This window comes from Talpa occidentalis, unplaced genomic scaffold (assembly GCF_014898055.3).
Source record: "Talpa occidentalis isolate TD23 unplaced genomic scaffold, MPIMG_talOcc4v2.1, whole genome shotgun sequence".
Classification (NCBI taxonomy): domain Eukaryota; kingdom Metazoa; phylum Chordata; class Mammalia; order Eulipotyphla; family Talpidae; genus Talpa; species Talpa occidentalis.
In genome coordinates, this window is record NW_026555331.1 from 54,867,742 (window position 1) to 54,890,889 (window position 23,148).

Consider the following 23,148-nt stretch of genomic DNA (forward strand, 5'->3'; position numbering starts at 1 on the left):
TGACACCTCTAACCCTTCTCTTGCCAACAATAACTTCTAGTGATTCTCCTCACTTCTTCTCTGAACATTCCCTCAGGTCTCATTCACAGACCCCTCTGCCCTTGTCTTTCCTTACATTCTGCTAATTCTAGGACCCTCTCCTCATATCTACCCTCCCTCAAACAACTCTCAATAGAATATCATTCTAGGTAACAATCATTCTAGACTTTTCTACTCAATAGAGTCACACTCTGAGCTTTAAATTTATCTTCATTGCCTACTTTTTGTTCATATCTGGATGTCTATAAAAGCACTTCAAATGTAGATGCACCCAGTCCAGAAAGAGGAGGATCTTCCTAAATTCCTCTCCTTTATTTTAACTATTTTAAATCTACAACAAAGAATTGATGATTCTCCTAAATATCTTTTGGGTCTATCCTAATCTCTGGTCCCCACTTTCCAAATTTATATTTGAAACTATTCTTCTCAGATTATTGCAATAATGGGCTCAGTATACCAAACTTCAAGTCCCTGTCCTCTATCTTTAATCTTTCCTCCACACTGTCAGTGTGAGCTCATACTCTTTCTCTCTCACATTCACACAGAAGCCTCACCTCCTTTATGTAATATCCATGTGTATGTTCTCTGCCTCTATATCCATTTTCTTTTCACCTCCCATCCTCTTACTCCAGAAGCCATTCCTCAAATATGGTATGCTCAGATTCTCTTCCAACCTAGAGATGCCTTCTTCTAACTTATCTGCTAGGCAAGCATCAAGTTCATCAACTACTCATGCTGCTCTTTGAAATATTTTCTTTCCCAGGAAAATTAGACACAACATCCCTTGTTCCCAAAGTAACATATATATATATATATGCATATAGTGATTGTCTACTCACAGGCCTGCCTCCCCACTAGCAGAGAACTGTTTTTTCATTATTGAATCTCCACTGCCAAGCACAATGTCTAGCACTGAAAAGGATTTCATATAATATTAGTTGGGTGAGATAATGAATAAGTGAAAATTAGATCCCCTGTGACTAGAATGTCAAGAACTACCTATAGCTTACAAGATTAGAAGCCAGGTTTTAAGTATTATTGATATAATAGGAAGGTAAGGAAAAATCTGTCACCTCTTTCTACAAATTGAGTTGTTGTTCCATCTTGTGTTGAAATAAGATTTCACTTTACCAATAAAACATAGCTGTTTAACAAATATGTTTCCCTTGGGTATTTTCCAGTTCATTTATTTTTAATTAGGGTAATAAATGTATAGTTTTTGTAGGAATAAGCCTGGACTTCTAAAATAAATAGGAAATCTCTTAATCTTTTTTATGGGGTTACATAATGAACTAAACTATAGTGAAGAATTACGATGAAACCTTACTAAAGTGCGCTTGTCATGAATTCAAAAACAAGAACCTGTGTTGGTTACTATGAATACTCTTATCTTTAGCTGGGCAGAAGATCACGATCTTACAAAAGAGCTGTCTGGATAGACTGTGGTATACATGCAAGAGAGTGGATTGGTCCTGCCTTTTGTCAGTGGTTTGTAAAAGAGGTAAGTTAAACTCTTTACATAATGTCCATTTCAATTTATTGGTGTTTCCCATGTCTTTTGTTCTAATTGGAGAACAAAAGTGGAGATTTAATGCCAGTGATCCCTAAATTGAATGATATAACACCTTGGTTTACTGGGTGGCATTCAAATTTATAAAAACATCTCATAAGTTTAGCTCCATCCTCTGCCCTTAGGAATAGGAATTACCAACTCTCATTAAAGAGAAAGAAACTGAGGTTCAGAATATTTATGGATTTGTGACAAATTGAGAATCAACCATTGTACTACATATGACGTAAGGCTGAAAATCTAATTTTCAGTGTTCTATAGCAATTTATTATAAGATATTCATCTCAAAGTTCTTCATCACCTGACCTCCATCAAAATTCTTTCACATATGCTATAACAATAAAGAGATGAATGCCAGATAGCATTTTGTACTCCAAAGCTTTAGCATTTGTGGATTTAACATTCTCACTTTCAGGTATGGTCTTTGATTCCAATAGTTGATGACTTATAGTGATTTATTTTCTAAAAGCTTCATTTAAATCATGAACTCTGAGATTATATCATCAAGTGTGTCCCTATCCCAATAGGGAGCCAACATCATGGACTAATATGTTCTAATATTTTTCTGATGATTGTCAAGAATGCAGTAACTTTCATGGTTTTTTTAAGAGTCTTAGAAGAAAATTAACCACTAGTACTGATGAAAGTGAAGAAGTCTAATGAAATGAAAGTTTTTGGAAAATGAGTCTACAAATTTCTTTAGATCTGTACTTAGACCTGACCTTATAGAGAACCAATAAAGATACAAAAGATATTTAAATATTTCACTTATATCTTAGTGTGTCTTATGGGGTAATGACATGCCCTAGTGAAGTTTAAGATTTTGAAGACTCTCCTATTCTTGGAAAAAATATCCCTCTCAAATGTCAATAATATACTAAATTTCCCAAATATGCCATTACAAATCTCATAAAAGTATACTTGATTTTTATGAATATTGTGTAATAAAATTTAAGCTGTTCCCTTTCAATGTGTTGAGCAATTTGAATTCACAAAACACCATTTCATCCTGCTAGGACAAAAATCAAAAGCTAATAAATTGTTAGCTCTACTACCCTTATATTAAATATTTAAAGCATATACACCATATATTATCTGCTATTTCAAGTTTAAAAAAAAGGAGAGGGAATGGTTAAGTATAAAACATCTATTATATAGATTATTGTCTGGTATATTATTTAATAATGAGATGTAACTCCCAAACATTTAACCTTGCCTTCTACATATGCAACTTCTTTATATGACACCTAAACTTGGCCATGTGATTATTAGCTGTCTCTTTCTGTACCAATGCCAAGGGAAAAGACTATCTTGCTTATTGCCAAATCCCCAACACCTGGCACTTGGTACGTCTATATATTTTCTGGAAGATGACTTGTTAAATCTTTTCATAGGAAGATACCATCTCATATGGGAATGACCCATATTAAAAGGAAAAGAAACAAGTGTAGGTGAGGATGTACAGAAAAAGGAATTCTGAGGTAATGCTGGTGAGACTGTAAACTGGTCCAACCCCTATGGAAAACAGTAAGGAGGTATCTAAAAATATTAAAAATGGATCTAATATGTAACCCTGTAATTCCACTCCTGGGTTTCTACACAGAAAAACACTAATTTGAAGGGATATGTGTATTTGTATGCTAATTACAGCCCTATTTAAAATAGCTAAGTTATAGAAACAGCCCAAGGACAGAGGAGCAGATTGGAAAAATGTTCACATACACACATATATGTATATACATATGGAGTACATATATATGGAGTACTATTCAGCTATCTAAAAATATGGACTCTTGCCATTTGCTAAGTGAAATAAGTCAGAAGAAGAAAGACAACTTATATGTGGAATATAGAGAAAAATAAAGCATCAGTCAAAACCAAACCAATAATAAACTCTTAACATCTGACTGCAAAACAGAGGAGGAGGATGGTAGTTTAGGAAGAATATGAAAATATGCATTTGTAGAAATTTGTACCTATAACCCCCAAAGCAAATACAACAATGTAAGCATACTCTATATATAAAAAAAGTCATCTCAGAATATGAATGTTACCACCTGGATTTTTTTTTAAATAATATATTTTATTTTTATATTCCCCCATACAATTGTAACCCCCCATTCTGACCCCAATCCCTCCCCTCCCGCCCACCACCCCCCAAAAAGTGTCTCTGGTTCATAGTTTTTTGTTGATTTTGATTTTCACTTTCTTATAGTTATTCATTTTCCTGGTCCCTTATTTAAGTTTTCTAGATTCCTGCTATGAGTGAGACCATCCGTACTTTTCTTTTTCTTTTTGGCTTATTTCACTGAGCATGATCCCTTCCAGCGCCATCCATGTTGCTGCAAATTGCATGTGTTTATCTTTTTTGAATGCTGAGTAATATTCCATGGTATATATGTACCACATCTTCTTGATCCAGTCATCTATTTTTGGGCATTTTGGCTGTTTCCAAAGCTTAGCTATTGTAAATAGTGCTGCTATAAACATAGGGGTGCAGGTGCTCTTTGGAATTGATGTTTCTGTGTCCTTTGGGTAAATACCTAGGAGTGGAATTGCTGGATCATATGGAAGCTCTATGTTTAGTAGGTCCAGAAATCTCCACACAGCTCTCCATAGTGGTTGGACCAGTTTGCACTCCCACCAACAGTGTAGAAGAGTTCCTTTTTTTCCCACAACCTCGACAACATTTGCTGTTGCTAGTTTTTTTAATATGTGCCATTCTCACTGGTGTAAGATGGTATCTCATGGTAGTTTTGATTTGCATTTCCCTGATTACAAGTGATATTGAACATTTTTTCATATGCCTGTTGGCCATTTGCATTTCCTCTTCAGAGAAGTTTCTTTTTAGCTCTTCTGCCCATTTTTGGGCTGGATTATTTTCTTTGTTGTTGTTGAGTCTCATCAGCTCTTTGCAGATTTTTGTGATCAGTCCTTTATCATTAGTGTTGGGCACAAAAATGTTCTCCCAGTTGGTGGGGTTTCTCTTTGTTTTTGTTATTGTCTCTTTTGCTGTGCAGAAGCTCTTTAATTTGTAGTAGTCCCAGCTGTTTATCTTTGCCTTCACTATCACTGCTTTGGGTGATGTGTCTGTAAAGATGTCTTTGATGTGCAAATCATGTAGTGTTTCGCCTATATTTCCTTCTATATATTTTATGGTTTCAGGTCTTATGTCTAGTTCTTTAATCCATTTTGAGTTGATTTTTGTGTATGGTGTGAGGTAGTGGTCAAGCTTCATTCTTTTGCATGTAGCAACCCAGTTTTCCCAGCACCATTTATTGAACAAACTCTCTTTGCTCCAATGCATAGTCTTTGCTCCTTTGTCAAAGATTAGTTGACCATAAATGTGTGGGTTTATTTCTGGATTTTCTATTCGATTCCATTGGTCTGTATGTCTGTTCTTGTTCCAATACCATGCAGTTTTGATGATTATGGCTTTGTAGTATAGTTTAGTCTGGGAGTGTGATGCCTCCATTTCCTTCTTTTTGTTTCAGGAGAGCTTTGGCTATTCGGGGTTTTTTGTGATTCCATATGAATTTCATCAATAATTGTTCTATTTCTTTGAAGAATGACATTGAAATTTTGATTGGAATAGCATTGAATCTGTAGATTGCTTTTGGTAGGATGGCCATTTTAATAATGTTTATTCTTCCAATCCATGAGCAGGGGATGTCTTTCCATTTCTTTGTGTCTTCTTCTATTTCTTTTAACAGTGTTTTATAGTTTTCTTTGTATAGGTCCTTTACCTCTTTTGTTAGACTTATTCCCAAATATTTGATTTTTTTTGTTTCAATAAAAAAAGGGATGGTTTTTTTGATTTCTTCTTCTTCAGATTTATTGTTTGTGTATAGGAAGGCTTCTGACTTTTGCGTGTTGATTTTGTATCCTGCCACTTTACTGAATTGATTGATGAGTTGAATTAGTTTTTCTGTGGCGTTTTTGGGGTTCTCTATGTATATTATCATATCATCTGCAAATAGTGATAGTTTGACTTCTTCTTTTCCTATTTGGATTCCTTGGATGTCTTTCTCTTGTCTTATTGCTCTGGCTAGGACTTCCAGTATTATATTGAAAAGCAGTGGTGAGAGTGGACATCCTTGTCTTGTTCCAGATCTTAATGGAATTGCTTTCAGCTTTTCACCATTGAGAATGATACTGGCTGTTGGCTTGTCATAGATGGCCTTTATGATATTGAGGTATGTTCCTTGTATCCCAAGAATTTCAAGGGCTTTTATCATGAATGGGTGTTGCACTTTGTTGAAAGCTTTCTCGGCATCCATTGATATTATCATATGGTTTTTATATTTCTTTTTGTTGATGTGTTGGATAACGTTGATTGATTTTCGGATGTTAAACCATCCTTGTGTCCCTGGAATGAATCCTGCTTGGTCGTGGTGGATTATCTGGATTTTTATAGTACACAAACTGTACAGCCATATACAACAGCATACAGCTCAAGCTAAATTTCCAAGTACATAGTGTAACCACAAAAAAAGGAAGATTCATGTATGATAATTGTTAGAAGTAGTTTACTTCCCTCAGAGAAGGTGAGGAAATAAGAGAGAGCAGGCCAAACTTAAGAGCAGTCTCTGTGTAACTTAATCTAAGAAGTGACATCTGATCATTTTGCAATATTCTGTTCCTAAGAAGTGAATCGCTAGGTCCAGACCATATGAAAGGTGAGAGCATTACATGAGAGCATGAGTGCCAAGAGGCAGGAGTCTTTGGCATCCACCTTAGAGACTGCCTACCACATCCTGATGGAATTTTCCCCACAATCACCACTATAATCTCTGCATCCTTACTCAAATGTGAACTGGAGGATAATTTATCAAGTTCTAGAATCCAGCGCAAACAAAAGATTGCATAGAAGTTATGCACTCACATTTAGAAGTAACACAATTCTATGTTCAAATGCCAGTTCTGCCATTTGCTAACTATACGATCTGGGTAGGAAAGTCATTTAACATCTCTGAACCTTAATAAAATAGGGAAAATAACAGTATGTAACACATTGGGTTATTGGGAGAATTAAATGCATGTAAAATGTACAGAGTACTTAGAATATAATGGGCACTTAAAATCAATCTGTTATTATCATATCAATAATTTGGTATAAGTTAATAACCAACAGAATATTTAGAAAGAAAATCATCAAGTATAATATGGAATTCAACGGCCAACATTTTAGATCACTGTTAGTATGTGTTCCATAGGACTAAAAAAGAATGTGCATTCTAAGATAAAATAAATTTTTAAAATTGAACTGAATGAAAATAGAATACAACAGATCAAAATTTATGGTACACTGTCAAGAAGTAAAATTATAGCACTAAAAGCATACATTAGAGAAAAAAGTCTCAGAACAATTGTTTAAGCTCTTACTTCAAGAATCTAGGAAAAGAATAGAAAATAAGCCCAAAGCAAGCAGGAAGAAATAATACAAATGGATTATTTATTAGGGAAAAGAGGAAAATCATTGAAACAAATAGCTTTGTTGGTGGTGTTTTCAAGAACCAGCTAACAAAGCTCTAGGACACTCAGTTCATGATATTAAAATTTTATTTATACATACACATTCCAAATGGTTTTATTAGGGGGAAAGGATGTTCTGAGCTAATCCCATACAGGCTTTGTGGACTCCACCCCCACTCCAGACCAAAGTCATCAAGACATTGGGAAAGACAAATCCCGTCACCACCAAAGGGAAGGTGACTGGGACCTGAGGGTGGAGTTAAGCAGCAGGGTTGGGTATGAAAACCAAACACGTGGGCCTTGGGGTCTCTCGCTCTGTTGCTCGCCTCCTGGCTTCACGGCTCCTGGCTCGTAGCCAGTCTCAGAGTGCCATTTGGGATTCCAGATCGGCGGATCAGGTAGGACGCATTTAAAACTTTGTCTCTCACTTTTCTCCCTGAGCTGTACATTTCCTCATTTGCCCTTCCCTTGTAAATAAACCTTTTATTAACCTTTCGTGTGTGCCTACAGTAGAGCATTGATAAGTCCTTTTAAGCGCGCAGGTGAGGACCCACAGTCAGGCACTCTGTTTTGTATTGGGGCTGCCCTATAACAGTTTCACTGTAAAATTCTACCAAATGTTTAAAGAAAACAAATTGTAGACAATATTTCCAAAAATAGAAAACACTTCCAATTCTAGTATTACCTGATACTAAAATCATGTGAAGAAGATAGAAAAAAAAAAATGAAACCTGGAGACTAATATCTTTCATGAAACTAGATTCAAAAATCCATAACAAAGTATTATAAATTAGAATTTAGCTATCTATTAAATTAATAAATAATGGCTAAGTGGGGTTTATTTCTAGGATGCAAGTCTGGTTCAGTGTTTGCAAATTAATGTAAACTACCATATTAAGCTAAAGGGTGAAAAAAATCACATAATTGTATCAATTGATACAGAAAAGGCATTTGATAAAATTCAACATGTATTCATAATAAAAACAGAATAAAAGGAATTAGAGGAGAATGTGCTCAACTTTATAAGCAGTATCCAATAATCCCACAGTAAACATTACACTTAATGGTAAATAACTAAATGCTTTCCCCTAAGATCAGAACAAGGGAAGGACATCTACTCTTGCCATTTTTAATTAGCATAAATCTGGAGTTCTAGTCAATACAACAGGCAAGAAAAGACAAGGCATACAAATTAGAAAGAATAAATTTTTTACCTGTAGAGGACATGATAGTCTATACAGAATGTACATAATGTGTATGTTGGTTCACCAAGGCCATAAGGCAAACATACAGAAATCAACAGTATTTCTATAGATTAGCAGTGACCACATGGACAGTCAAACTTAAAATGCCATTTACAATTAACAAGATGAATACTTAGAAGTTAATCTAACAAAATATAGGGCTCATATACTGAAAACTATAAAACACTGGTAAAAAAGTTCAAGAAAATGTAAATAAATTTTAGACATAATAGTATTCATTGGAAGAGTCATTAAAGTTATCATTTTCCCCAAACTGATACACAGATCCCAGAAAGACTTTTTGTAGTGTATATATGATTATTGTAAAATTTACATGGAAAGAGAAAGGAACTAGATGAGCTAAAACTATTTTGAAAAGGAATGCTACGTCGTTTCAAGACATATAGCTGTAGTAATCAAAATTGTATGATGTTGGTAAAAGGATAGATGGAGATAAATGGAACAGACTATAGGACCAGAAACAGACCTATAAAAATAAGTCCCTTAATTTTTGCAAAGATGTGAAATCAATTCCAGGAGGAAAGAATGACTTTTCAACAAATGAAGCTGTAACAATTAAACTTCCATAAGGAAAAAAAAGACCCAAAGACAAATGGGAGAACATATGCATATCACATATCTGATAAAGGACTAATATTTGCAGTATATATACTAAAACTTGACAATAAAAAGCAGGCAATCCAATTAGAAAATGTCTATATAAATGATTAACTTTAGCCTTTCTAGTAAATAGACACCACCACCAAATGTTGGGAGGATATAGAAAAACTGGATTATTTATACATGACAAAATGTTCAAATAACTTGAAAATAATTACCAGTTTCTTTCATGGTGGGTGTAGTATGGTAACACCTGAAGAGGTCTGACCCTATACCTCCGAATCATACAGTGTTGTAAACCAATGGAAATCAATAAAAATTAAACTAGTTTCCTCAATAAAAAATACAATGACAAAAATATTTCAGATGTATTCTCATTAAAAAGCAATAATTTTCCCACAGAAAAATAATAAAACTAGATACACAAATGCCATACGACACAGTAATTTTACTCTTGGCATTTATGTGAGAAAAATACGTTTGCTCAAAAACCTATACGTGATTGTTTATAGCAGTTTTATTGGCCAAAAACTGGAAACAATCCAGATATCCTTGAATGGCTGAAAGACAAACAACTATAGTACATACATACCATGAAAAACATCTCAGCAATAAAAAGGAATAAGCAATGGAAACATACAACAACCTGAATGATTCTCCAGAAAATATGCTTAATGAAAAACCAATTCAAAGTAGATGCATACTGCATGATTTCACTTATAGAGTATTCTTAGTGCAATAAAATCATAGAAATGTAGGTTAGATGAGGTTCCTTGCTTCACTCCCCAGAGGATCATCTAGGTTCACCAGTGGAGTACTACACCCAGAGAGTCCTGTGACTTGGAGTAAAACTGGAACACCTTGTGGACATCAGAGACCAGACAGGCTACACCAGAAGGGGCAAACAGATTCATGCTTCAGTGAACAAGAGGTGGGTGGAAAGAGAAGCCTTAAGGCGATATTTGGGGGTGGGCGGCTGCCATACATATCAGTAACTGGTGCCAATTTGCTGTCAGCCTTAGGGAGGGAAGAGCATATGGTTGTGGACATAAATATTTGAGAGGAAATACATGTAGAGGAGCTGGGGTACTCCCGGTGTGCCAGGTCCCCACTAAAAGAAATAGTGATATTGTGCTGGGTTATGCTCCTGTCCCATCCCTCAGCACTGGTACTGACATTGTGAAGTTTATTGAGAATGCACAGAGGCAGCATAGTCTCAGGTTTAGAAGCCCACAGAGGAAGACTTTTAGTGCTGCCATAAAAATGAACAAACCCATTCCTCAGCGCATTCAGAGCAGCAACTTGACCCATCCAAGTCCCTACCCCACCTAATTCATCAGCTGCAAAATCAGGTCTCATAACATACAGAGCTCAGAAAGCCCAAACATCTGAAATCACAAAAACCACAGCATACCACAGGAAAAGTAGAAGTAGTTTAAATCACTAAGATCTGAGACAGCGACGTGGGCCAACAAGAAACCATGCATATGGCAACTTGGGAACTCAAGGGAATATGACAGAAGGAAAGAACAACTCTCCATAATCCAACCACAAAGACATGGGAGATTTTATCTTCTATCAGATACAGAGTTCAAAACTGCCATGATAAATATCAAAAGAAATGGAAGAAAAGGCAAAAAAGCAAGTCAAAACGATGTAAGAGAACTCTGAAAAACTAATCAAAGACATACAAAATTTAAAAAAAAAAAAAGATTGTCATGAGAAATAAAATCAACAAAAAGTAGAAACTTAAGATTGAAATAAGAAAATTAAGGGAGTTACAGGATATAAAAAGATCAATAGAGGAGGGTTTTTTTAATTCTGCGGAAAGCTATGAAAACAGAATAGACCAAATGGTGAATCAAATCAGTGACCTCGAAGATAAAAATGCACAAAAATCTGAGGTGAAAGGAGAAAAATACAAAGAAAAAAATGAAAACACTTCAGGAACTATCTGACTACATTAGGAAGGCAACATAAAGATAAAGGAGAGGAGACAGAAAGGAAGAGACAATTTATTCAAAGAAATAATAGAGAAAAACTTCCCAAACCTGGGGAAGGAACAATATATACAAATCCATGAAGCTAAAAGAACAGCTGGTTAATTAAATGCAGTGTGATACAGAAAGACACATAGTCATGAAACCACCAAGAGTTCATGACAAAGAAAAAAAATGGCCACAGGGGAAAAAGCAGGTAACCTATAGAGGTACTCCCATCAAGTTTACATCAGTCTTCTCTGAGGAAACATGGGCAAGGAGACAATGACATATTTAAAATACTTAAAGATATAATTTTCCACCCAAGATTATATCCTGCAAGACTCTCCTTTTGATATAAGGAAGAAAGGCCTTCCCAAACAGAAGTTGAAATGGTTTGTGTACACTAGACTTGTAGTAAGTTGAATAACCTAAGAAAAAGGGACAAATTCTTAGAAATACACAATCGTCCAAAACTAACAAAGAAATAGAAAACCTGAATAGACCAATAAGAAAATTGAAATAGTAACCAAAAATCTGCTGAAAACCAAAAGGTGAGGACCAGACAGCTTTCCTAATCAGTTCAACCATACTCCAAAGATGAACTATACTTCTCAGGGTCTGTCCAAAAATTGAGAGAGAGGCAATGCATCTAAACACATTTTACAAGGCCAATGTTACTCTGATACCAAAAGCAGGCAAAGTCATCACACACACACACAAAAAAAAAATAATTACAGACTAATACCCTTGATGGAGATAAATGCAAAAATCCTGAACAAAATCTTAGCTAACCAAATTATTCACTATTATAAAATGATCATACATTATGACCAATGAAATATATTGCTGGGACACAGGATGGTTCAATATCTGAAAATCGATGAATGTAATTCACCACATCAACAAAAGGAAAGATAAAAATCAGAGACTATATCAGTAGATGTAGAGAAAGCATTTGATAAGATTCAACATTCATTTATGAAAAAACCCTCAAAAATAAGCACAGGAAGAACATGCCTTGGTACAACAAAGGCCACATATGACAAGCCCATAGCTAACATCACACTTAATTGTGAAAAGCTGAAAGATTTTCCTGTTAGATTTGCTACAAGGATAACCTGCACAGTAAAAGAAACTGTCATTTAGGGGCCTCCCAGGGGCGCAGCGGTTGAGCGCTGGGTTGCAAAACTGCCCGCAGCCTCTGCAGCGCTGGTTCGATCCCCAGCTGCTCCCCCACCACCGGAGGAGGGTCCCACATGGCACGCAGACCTCTCCTGCGCCCTCTGCTCCCCTCAGCAGTGTGCCTCGGTCCTTCTGCCTGCTCTGCTCTCCACTCTGGTGAATTCTCTCACCCTCCCGCGTTTCTGCCTGTACCCAATGCTTGTATAAATAAATAAATAAATAAATATTTAAAAAAAGAAAGAAAGAAACTCATTTAAACAAAAAGAACCCTTCTGAATGGGAGGAAATATTTTCATGCCAAGCATCTGACAAAGTACTGATAACCAAGATCTACAGGATTCAACAAAACAAAACTCAGTCAAAAATGGATAATAAAGCTAAATAGACACTTCTCCAAAGAAACATACAGATGATCCAAAGGCACATGAAATATCACTTACCATGTGGGAAGCTTAAATAAAAACCACAGTGAGATACTATCACACATACATGAGAAAGGCCCACATCAAAAAGTCCAGAATTATCAAGTGCTAGTGAACCCTCATACACTGTTGTGGAAATATAGACTGATCCAGCCTCAATGGAGAAAAATATGGAAGTTTTCCAAAATTCTAAAATAGATTTAATATAAGATCTAGCAATTCCACTTCTAGGTATCTACCCAAAGAAAGTATTAACACTAATTCAAAAGGATATATGCACTCCTGTGTTCACTGCAGCACTGTTTGCAGTAGCCAAGTTATGGAAACAGCCTAAGTGCCCGAGGATAAGTGAGTGGGTTAGGAAGATGTACTGTATATACACAATGAAATACTACTATTATAAAACAAACGATAAAAGATGCCATTTGCAACAACATGGATGGAACTGGAGGAGATTATACTAAGTGAAATAAACTAGAAGGAAAAAGACAAATATCAAATGGCCTTCCTTGTATGTGGAATACAGAAAAACAAAACAAAGGAACTGACAGAAACTAACCATTAACAACCCCTAGAAGTCTATGTGTAGAATTGAGGCTATAGAGAAGGGGGGAGGTTGGAGAGTAGGGTGTGGAGGAGGCCCAGTAGACATTGGTGGATTATGGGTGCCTTGGTGGTGGGTATGATGTGGTTATATACATCCAAAGAGGTATAATCCTAAACCTCTGGATCATGTATGGTACTATAAACCAATGCTACCTTGATAGAAATAAAAAAATGGGTAAAGTCAATCATAAAAATTATAGCAATGGAGAACAGATTAGTGGTTTTTTTGGAGTTAAGGAGAGATAGAAGTGAGAATAAAGTCCACGTGACTATAAAAGGATAACACAAGGGAAACTTGTAGGGAGGAAACTATCTTAACAGTATTAATGTCAATACCCTTATTACACTATGGTCTTTTAAGATGTTACCACTGGGGGAAAGAAGGTAAACCATTTTCTCCCAGTGGTAACATTTTATAAGGTTATAGGGTAATATGGTCTTATAGTGTATTTTCTCTGTATTAATTCTCATTATTACATGCAAAGCTTCATTTATTTCAAAATAAAAAATGTAGTATAAAATTAATAACCAGGTCTCCATATTCCTGGGTTTCATTCTCTTGCCTAGAGAATCAGAGGCAATTTCATCCTTGCTCTCTCTTCCCTGCTATATAATCATCACCACCTGCCCCTGACTAAATGCCATGGTAAGCCATGAGTGGAGCCATAGCTTTGGCTCCACTAGTTCCTCTTGTTTTCTGCCAGCTTGACTAACCTATGCCTTGTGCTGGGCACCACTTCCACTTCTGGTCCCCACTCCAAGTTAGTGGGTGCTTCCATGAATGTCCTTTGTTTTTTATTTTGGAAACACAAAGACCAGAAAACAGTGGTACAGAAGCAAGCTACCTGGCTTAAATGACACATAAGGTATCCTTGATTATTCTGGCTTTTTGGATTGTATAAATGAATTCATTGTTTCAATATATAACTATTAATTGGCATTATATGAAAATGTAACTGCTGATTGGTAGACTTTAAGTGCACTATATGGAAGATGAAGGATTTTTATCCTTTATTTTAAAACCATTTAATTATGTTGAAAAATGCGGTCATTACTTTTCTGGTTGCAATACTTGCCACCGCTCTTTTTCCTAGGATTCATATCACACAGTTTTATATATTATAAGCAAAATAAGAAAACAAGTGGAGGTGCACTTGGATTGCAAAATAATTCTCTTGGTAATTGCTTGTTTATAGTAGGTTAACAAAGTCATTACTGTGGCATAGTGGGGCTTTTTGGGCAAGAGGGAACGAGTAAAGTAATCACATGGTCTTACTGTTGAAATATGTACTATACATGCCCCTTCACCATGAAACCAAAAAAGAGCTTTAGGAAACACTACCTTCTGGTGATAAAGTAGACTTAACCTTATCATAGGCCAAGAGGTATGATACAGACTCTAAATTCATCAAAAAAAGAAAACTAGAATATATAAGGAGAAGGAAACAGATAAATATATAGATGTTAGACCTTATCTTTCTGCAACAGTGAACAGTTATTTACAGGTAAATAAATGATTTTAAACCTGAGGGTGAATAAAGGGCAGGGGAAACAAAGAAAATAGACAAAAAGTAGAGATTGTGAAAAGTAATATTCAGAAAGCTTAGAAGTAATGTACTTAAAAACTAAAAAGCAAAAGAACTATCAAGATAACAATCAGATTAAGAACATTTTATTAATTCCTCAAAAAGTTAAATATGTGAGTTACTATGTGACCCACAAATTCCAGTCTTGTCTTTATAAGCAAGAGAATTAAAAATAATATATCACACAGAAACATGTATGTGAATGTACACAGCAGCATATTCATACTAATCTCAAATGTAGAAATGGGCCTCCCTGGTGGTGCAGTGGTTGAGCGCTGGGCTGTAAAGCTGCCCGCAGCCTCTGCAGCACTGGTTCTATCCCCGGCCACAGGGCGAGGGTCCCACATGGCGCGCAGACCTCTCCTGCCGTGCCCGCAGCTCCCCTCAGCAGTGTACTTCGTCAGTCTGTCTGTTCTGCTCTCCACTCTGGCGAATTCTCTCACCCTCCCGTGCTTCTGACTGTACCCCTGTGCTTGTATAAATAAATAAATAAATATTTTAAAAAATAAAAAAATTAAAATAATAATAAAATGTAGAAACAACCCAAATGCCTATCAACTGATGAATAGTTAAATAAAATGTAATCCTTTATTCATTCTTTTGCATACAGATGTTCAGTTTTCCAAACAAGGTTTATTAAAGACATTCCTTGCTCTATTGTATGCTCTTTACCCAGGAGAATGATGATGTCAATGAAATTGGAGGAGCATCAGTTGATGTGTTGACAATATCATTAGTTTGAAGAAAATAAGCCAAACCACCACCAGATTAAGCAGGAGAAATGCATTAATTTTTTCAATAAGTAATATTGACTTATTGATAACTTCTTAGCAGGTACTATATAAGGCATAATATAGTATATAATATAATGTGCATAATAAGGAGGTAAGGGGGGAAGGGGAAGTAGAGGTGGTACATCAAATACTCTGCTCTCATTCAACCTGATTTTATGATACAAAATAATGAAATAATCACTAATGAAAAGTAAAAACTATTGAGTAAGCAGCCAAAATGAATGAATACATGATTCACGTGCTTAATTTGGACAGCAAATCTCCAGGAATAAATTCCAGTGATTTCTGCCCATCATAACAAAGTTGTTTCTAAGTACTCTTCTTGTTGGTTGGTATTACTTAATCTGCTAAGTAGAGATAAGAGCAGAAATGAAATATTGAACAGTTCATCAGTGAAGTTCTGGCACAAGTTTGGGGAAGTGATATTGATATACAGAGTAGCCATGTAAGTTACAGCAGCAGCTCACATTTTAATTGTGGAAAGACCACTTAATTCTTTCTTGTCAATGCAGATGGAATAGCATTTGCCTCACTTCTCAGGATCCTCTCCAACTGAATGACACAATTTGAGCTTGGTTCACTTTAAAGAATTTTAAATTATCAATCTCCCAGCTTGAGTATATCAAGCCATGGTTGGTGATAACTGGTACAGATTTATGTATAGCACTTAATTATTGCCTAAATAGTCCTAAATTGCTGGGCAAATTTAACCAGAATCTTCCTAAATAGAATATTTTGAAAATAATTCAGTGTACATTGAAAACTATAAGACAATGTTGAAATAGAACACACAAAAAATGGGAAAAAAATTATTCCAGGCTCATGGATTTTAAGAAATAACACTTTTTAAATAATGTTACCTAAAATAATGTACAGATTAAATCCAATCCCTCCCAAAATCCCAATGGCATTCTTCACAGAAATTGTACCAAAAAGTCATAGAAATGGGCATAAGGGTGGGGGGAGAACTGCAAAAGACCCTAAATAGCAAAAACCACCCTGAAATTAAAAAAAAAGGAAGTGCCAGCCTCCTAAACTTCAAACTACTAAAAAGTGATAGTAATCAAAATAGCTTGGTATTGGAAGAAAAACATACAAAGCAATGAAACAGAAACCCAGAGCTCAGAAATAAACCCAGACTACATAAATATCTAATTTATGGCAAAAGGGCCAAGAGCATACAATGGAGTAAGGAAAGGATCTCAATAAATGGTGTTGAGGAAACAGACAGCCACATGCAAATGAATGAAACTAGACCACTGTCTAACACCATACACAAAAACTAATTTAAAACTGAGCCTCTCTGGTGGCGCAAGGGGTTAAGCACAGCACTGTAAAGCTGTCTGCAGCCTCTGCAGCATGAGTTTGATCCCTGGCCAGCCATGGAGCTACCCACATGGTGCAGCAGACCTGTTCCCCTCAACAGTGTATTTCAGTAGACCAGCTTGTTCTGTTCCCCACTCTGTCTCTGGTGAATCCTCTCATCCCCTGTACCTCTTGCCTATGCCAAAGTTCTTGTATGCATAAATAAATCTTTTTTAAAAATCTAATTAAAAATGGATTAAAGACTTGCATGCAAGACCAAAATCACAAAATTTATAGAAGAAAACTTAGGTGATACTTTCTCAACATCAGCCTTAGAGATGTCTATAGGGATTGACACCATTAGCAAGGGAAACAAAAGTGAAAATAAACAAATGGGACCACATCAACTGAAAAGCTTCTGCACACCTCAAGAAACTATCTTAAAAATGAAAAGATGTCCTACTGAATGGGAAAAGATATTTGCACATCACACATTAGAAAAGGGGTTAACATCCAAAAAATACAAAGAACTTATAACTCAATAATTAAAGTATGAGCAGAAAATATGAATAGACACATCTCCAAACACAACAAACAGATGGCTGCTAGGCACATGTAAAGATGTACATCATCTCTTATTAGGGACATGCAAATCAAAACAATGAGATATTGGGGCCTCCCTGGTGGTGCAAGGGGTTAAATCTCAGCACTATGAAGCTATTGGCAGCCAGTGAACCACAATTTTGATCACCTGCCAGGAAGCTGACCCACACAGCACACAGACCTGTCCTGTCTCACCCACTGCTCCCCTCAGCAGTGTATTTCTGCTCCCCACTCTGTCTCTGGTAAATGCTCTTACAGCCCCCACCTCTGGTCTATACCCCAGCTTGTATGCATAAATAAATCTTTTTTAAAAAATGAAGTATCACCTCATGTCAATGAGAATGACTATTCTCAAAAGACAAGAAACAAGTGTTGGAAAGGATGTGGGAAAACAAGAACTCTTATACTAATTGTAGGAATGTAAATTGGTATGGCCATTATGGAAAGCAGTATGGAGATTCCTCAAAATCAAAAATAGAAATGCAGGCCTCCCCAGTGGTGCAGCAAGTTGAGCGCAGCACTGTGAAGCTGTCCACAGCCTCTGCAGCACAGTTCGATTCCTGGCCAACCAGGGAGAAACCCACATGGCATGGCAGACCTCTCCTGTCTTGCCCACTGCTCCCCTCTGCAGTGCTTTTGGTCCGTCTGCCTGTTCTGCTCCCAGCTCTGTATCTGGTGAATTCTCTTACCCTCCTGCACCTCTGGCCTATACCCCAGCTCTTGTATAAAAATAAATCTTAAAAAAAAATGGTTAAAAAAATAGAAAGGCTATATGCTCCAGTTATCCTACTTAGGGGTATTTATCTGAACAATACATAAACACTAATTTGAAGATATATGTGCACTCCCATGTTCACTGCAGCTTTACAATAGCCAAAAGCTGGAAACAACCTAAGTGCTCAGTGACAGATGATTGGATAAAGATGTTGTATAGATACACAAGGGATGCCAGTCAGAATTTCTTTTTTAAGATTTAACCATTTATGTATACAAGAACTGGAGCACAGGCCAGAGGGGCGGGGTGGGGGTGGTGGTGAGAGGATTCACCAGAGACAGAGTGGGGAACAGTACAGGCAGACTGACCGAAGTACACTGCTGAGGGGAGCAGCGGGCGAGTCAGGAGAGGTCTGCTGCGCCACATGGGCATCTCCCCGGTCATGGATCAAACTCGTGCTGCAGCGGCTACAGACAGCTTCACAGGCTGTGTCCCAACCTTCTGTGCTACCAGGGAGGCCAAGTCAGCATTTTTTAAAAGGATGAAGTCCTGCCATTTGCAACAGCACAGATGGGCCTAGAGTATTATGCTTGGTGATATAAGTCAGAGAGAGAAAATCATTATTTCATTCATGTAGTACATAAAGAAACAAAATAAACAAATGAACTAAATAAAACAAAAATGAAGTTTTTGACTCTAAGACCAATTGGTGATTATCAGAGGGAAGGACGAAACGGAGTGGGTAAGTTGTTCATGGTGAACAATAGAATTGGACTTTTAGTCATGAACTGAATGTAAATATACAGACATTTACTTATGCGCTTGACTGATACACACTTGAAACTAATATAATTTTATAGTGCAATATTACTGAAATAAAAAAATGTAAAGAAAATCACTTGGAGAAATATTTGATTTCCAAGTGAGAAAGATGTATCCAAGCATCAAAGCAAAGGAGAAAGGCATAAAGGAAATGACTGGTAGTCCTGACTTCATAAAAAAAGTTTTAGAGAAGTACTTAGTGATGTGGGAAACTGTTCATACCTATTGCCATGTCAAAAAATAAAAACTAGGGGGCCTCCCCGGTGGCGCAGGCGGTAGAGCGCAGCGCTGTGAATCTGTCTGCAGCCTCTGCAACATGGGTTTGATCCTGGCCAGCCGGCGAGAATCCCACATGACGCGGCAGACCTCTCCTATCTCGCCTGCTGCTCCCCTCAGCAGTGTCTTTGGTCATTCTGCCTGTTCTGTTCCCCACTCTGTCTCTGGTGAATCCTCTCACCTTCCCACGCACCTGGCCTGTACGCCGGTTCTTGTATAAAAATAAATAAATCTTTAAAAAAATAAAATAAAAACTAGGGACAGTCAGCACCACCATGGAGGAGAAACACCGCCACTACGACAGGGTTGGCTTTAATGCTGATGAAGCCCACAATATTGTTAAAGAGTGTATAGATGGCATCTTGGGTGGTGAAGAATACAATCAGATCAACATTAACCAATGGACCCCAAGCATAGTGGATCAATCCCTAGTGCATTTGGTTAAGTTGGGGAAAGCTTATAAATATATTGTGACCTGTCCTGTGGCCCAGAGGAGTAGATATGGCTTCCACATGGCCCGCTCACGTTTCTGGGATACCAGCTCTGATGGAACCTGTACTGTGAGTTGGGAAAACCAAACATGAACTGGGTCATCAATGTTTTCGCCATCATTATTGTTCTGTAATTTAGTAAAAGTGTTCAGTCGAAGCAATTAACTGAAGAATTTATTGTTGATCCATTCTAAAAAGAGTAATAGCTATTTATTAATATGTTAGATGACAGGTGTGCTGAATATTTCAAAGCTATCATCAGAAATTGATCATTACAAGCAAGCAATATCAGTAAATTGGCCGATTATCTCATATCCAACACAGCATCACTTAAACAGGAGACATTTAGTGTTAGCAAAAAAACAAATAGGGCTTCCCTGGTGGCGCAGCAGTTGAGCAATGGGCTGCGAAGCTGCCCGCAGCCTCTGCAGCGCCGGTTCGATTCCCGGATGCCGGGCGAGGGTCCCACATGGTGCGCAGACCTCTCCTGCCGCCCACTGCTCCCCTCAGCAGTGTACTTCATCAGTCTGCCTGCTCTGCTCTCCCCTCTGGCTCTGGTGAATTCTCTCACCCTCCCACGCTTCTGACTGTACCCAGTGCTTGTATAAATAATCTTTTAAAAAAAAAAAAATACAGAAATACAAATATGATCTGAAAATACAGTCTCATATTTAGACCAGCTTTTCCCTAACCATATATACTTAAGGAGATGAGGAGATTTCTTTAGATAATAAAATTCTTGTTCAGCTAGACACATTAATAAATATAAATATAAATGTATGAACAAAAAACTGCAAGGAGAAATATGGAGAAAATTGTATTAGCTAACATTCTGTTACTTTTTCTCCTCATTTGGTTGGACATATGATTTAGTGGAAAGTAATTCTGTTTTTTTTCTATCAACTAATACCATAGCAGCGATTTTTATTAACTTGTTTACTTTCCTGAGAATAGTTCAATCCATCTTTTAAATTTCAAGTTCTTGGATTTACATATGAGGGGGGAGTTATATCTGGTAACCTGGATTCCCTAGTTCAACAAAATTAGTTTTAACATGTGATGAAAATGCACAATTCTAATAGCAACCTTACAATTCACTCATTCCATGTAAAAGGACTATATATTCAGTTTCAGCATCTTTCTCTGCTAGGCATTTTTATAGTTATCAATCTGCTGTTCAGAGTCTAAGCTTTTTTTGGCACCTGTTCGGCTGGATAACTAACATTTATGTTTCAGGAAGAAGGAAAAAAAATGGTGCTTTACAGGGGAAGCAAAAAGTGAATGTGTCCAAGTAGAAGTGAGCAAAAGAAAAAGCACTTACTATTGACAGAGAATTATAGGTGTAATTTTAAGAATTGCTCCTAGCAAGTAGAAAATACATAAAAACATGCAACTTTTAGTTAAGGGCCTTCTTAGCAGCCTAACTCTACAAATATAAATTTTGTCATTGCTTTAGTTACAACCGTCCGCAAACAATTTTAAATACTTATGTGGGGTTCAAATTGAGTGGAATAAGTATAAATGAAAAGTGTACAATCACAAGCAGGTTACTGACTATCTCAGGGCTAATGAAATGTAGTTAAATTTATTAAGAAATAAAAGATGAAAGTAGGGTGCAAAGCTGGGCACTAAATGCAAAGTCAACCTGCTATGTAACCTGGAAAGCAAAGTCAAGTTGGAGTAGAACCATGAATCTTTGATGTTTGGGGGGAAAAAAAAGATTGGTATTGACAATGAGATAGTATTCTGGTAGGAGTACTATGTTTGTTTGATATTTTGCTGAGTAACAATAATTGTTCTGTGTTTGAATAGAATCTCAAGGAATACCAGGATAGAGTGAGTTAACACAGTGATCTCCGTTTTTGTCACATCACAAATACTCATAGTCATTACCTTTCTATTACCTTATGCTGATGGCTTTTGTGCCCTTGAATATTATAATAGTGATCAAAATATCTGTTCAGTTAAGGCTCGCTTTTGATTATTGTCATGGAAGCCTGAATTTAAAAGAATAAAAATAAAAAATACCTCATGAACTTGCTATCTGCTCTGTTCCTAATTAAACTATAATAAAGATTATCTTCTTGTGCTGTGAAAATAAATAAAACCTAATATAAACATTATAATTTCAATGTTGTAAAACATTTTTCTGAGAAATATACTAAATGGTGTTTTTCATGTTTTTCTGAATTTTCCAAATTTTCTATACTAAAACTAAACCAAACATTTTTATTCATTCCCTTTTTTATTTTTAATTGACAAAATATTTGGATACCCCCCATGAGGTATCACCACTATAGTGCACCCACCATCAAATCATCCATAATCCACCACCATCATCCATTGTGTTTCCTTCCCTCTTTTGAACCAAATCTTTATTAAAAATAAATTTCACCCAGCAAAAATGAGTAATTTATCTCAAATTAAACACCTTTTTGCTTAAATCTTGTATTCCTATTGGCATTTGAGTATCAGAACTTGAATTCTATTTAATTCAGTGACAGACCAAATATAAAGCAAGGATTTATGAAATGATGCCCTGCAAGTAAATTGGAACTAAATTAGTCTGAAATGGAAGGTACTTCCAGGCTTTGAAGACATATAAAATACAGGTAGATATAATGTAATCCTGTTATAGAAAGGCAATGAGGTGAGGAGGGAAACAGAAGGAGGGAAGTAGGTACGGTGAGTGAGGGGGAGAGAAAGAAACAGGGGGAGAGGAGGAGAGGAGAGGAGGGAGGGAGGGAGGGAGGGAGGGAGGGAGGGAGGGAGAGAGAGAGAGAGAGAATGAAAGCTTCCTTAGCTCTCCCAGGTAAGCCTCACTCTTCTCTGTGCTCTATATAATGTGAAACTTCATTCTTTCTGGCCCATCCTGGTTACAATAGAAAGTCACCCCTGTTACAAAGGATGACTCCTGTACTTTCTTTGTGGTAGATAAATATTCTTATACAATAGATTTTAATAATGGTACAAAGTTGTTCCTGGTCTGTTCTGTTGATCATGTAAAGGTGACCAACGATTGTTATTAGGCTATGTCAATATAAAAGTTCCAAAAATGTGAAGTGATGTTGGGAAAAAGTAAAGTGGACAAGCAACTAATATATTCTTCATGGTAACACAAAGCATTTCAAATATTTATAACTCACTGGAAAATATAAATTAATAGAGAACATTTTTCAATCTTCACCTACTGTTAGAGTAATCAATCTCTGAGTGGTTCTGTTCTATGGGTAAGTTGACTGTGTTTAGAAATAATTAGGTTTTACAAGATTAGCATATTATTTTCCAATTCTCCACCCTTCATTCACAGAACTTCTGCTTATTACTTTCAAACATTTAATTACCATCTTGTATATAACAAACTTCTCAAATATCTTTATTGATTAAGCTTCCTTTTCTAGTTTCCCTAAAAACA

The 23,148-nt window shown here is 36.5% G+C and overlaps 2 protein-coding genes across 2 annotated transcripts in view; both read left to right on the forward strand.

Moving 5' to 3' along the window:
* Positions 1-23,148, forward strand: part of CPA6 (carboxypeptidase A6) — a 267,113-nt gene that overhangs the window by 189,758 nt on the left and 54,207 nt on the right. Inside the window, exon 6 of the mRNA XM_054692202.1 lies at positions 1,436-1,540. Within this exon, the coding sequence (XP_054548177.1) occupies positions 1,436-1,540 (105 nt within the window). The remainder of the gene's footprint in view (positions 1-1,435; positions 1,541-23,148) is intronic.
* LOC119240873 (dynein light chain Tctex-type 3-like) lies at positions 19,518-19,860 on the forward strand. Its single transcript, XM_037505656.1, has one exon. The coding sequence runs from the start codon at positions 19,518-19,520 to the stop codon at positions 19,824-19,826; it is 309 nt and encodes a 102-aa protein (XP_037361553.1). The 3' UTR covers positions 19,827-19,860.

Excerpts from the sequence above, each read along its gene's own strand:
- LOC119240873 (XM_037505656.1), top strand. The coding sequence starts at position 19,518 with ATGGAGGAGAAACACCGCCACTACGACAGGGTTGGCTTTAATGCTGAT.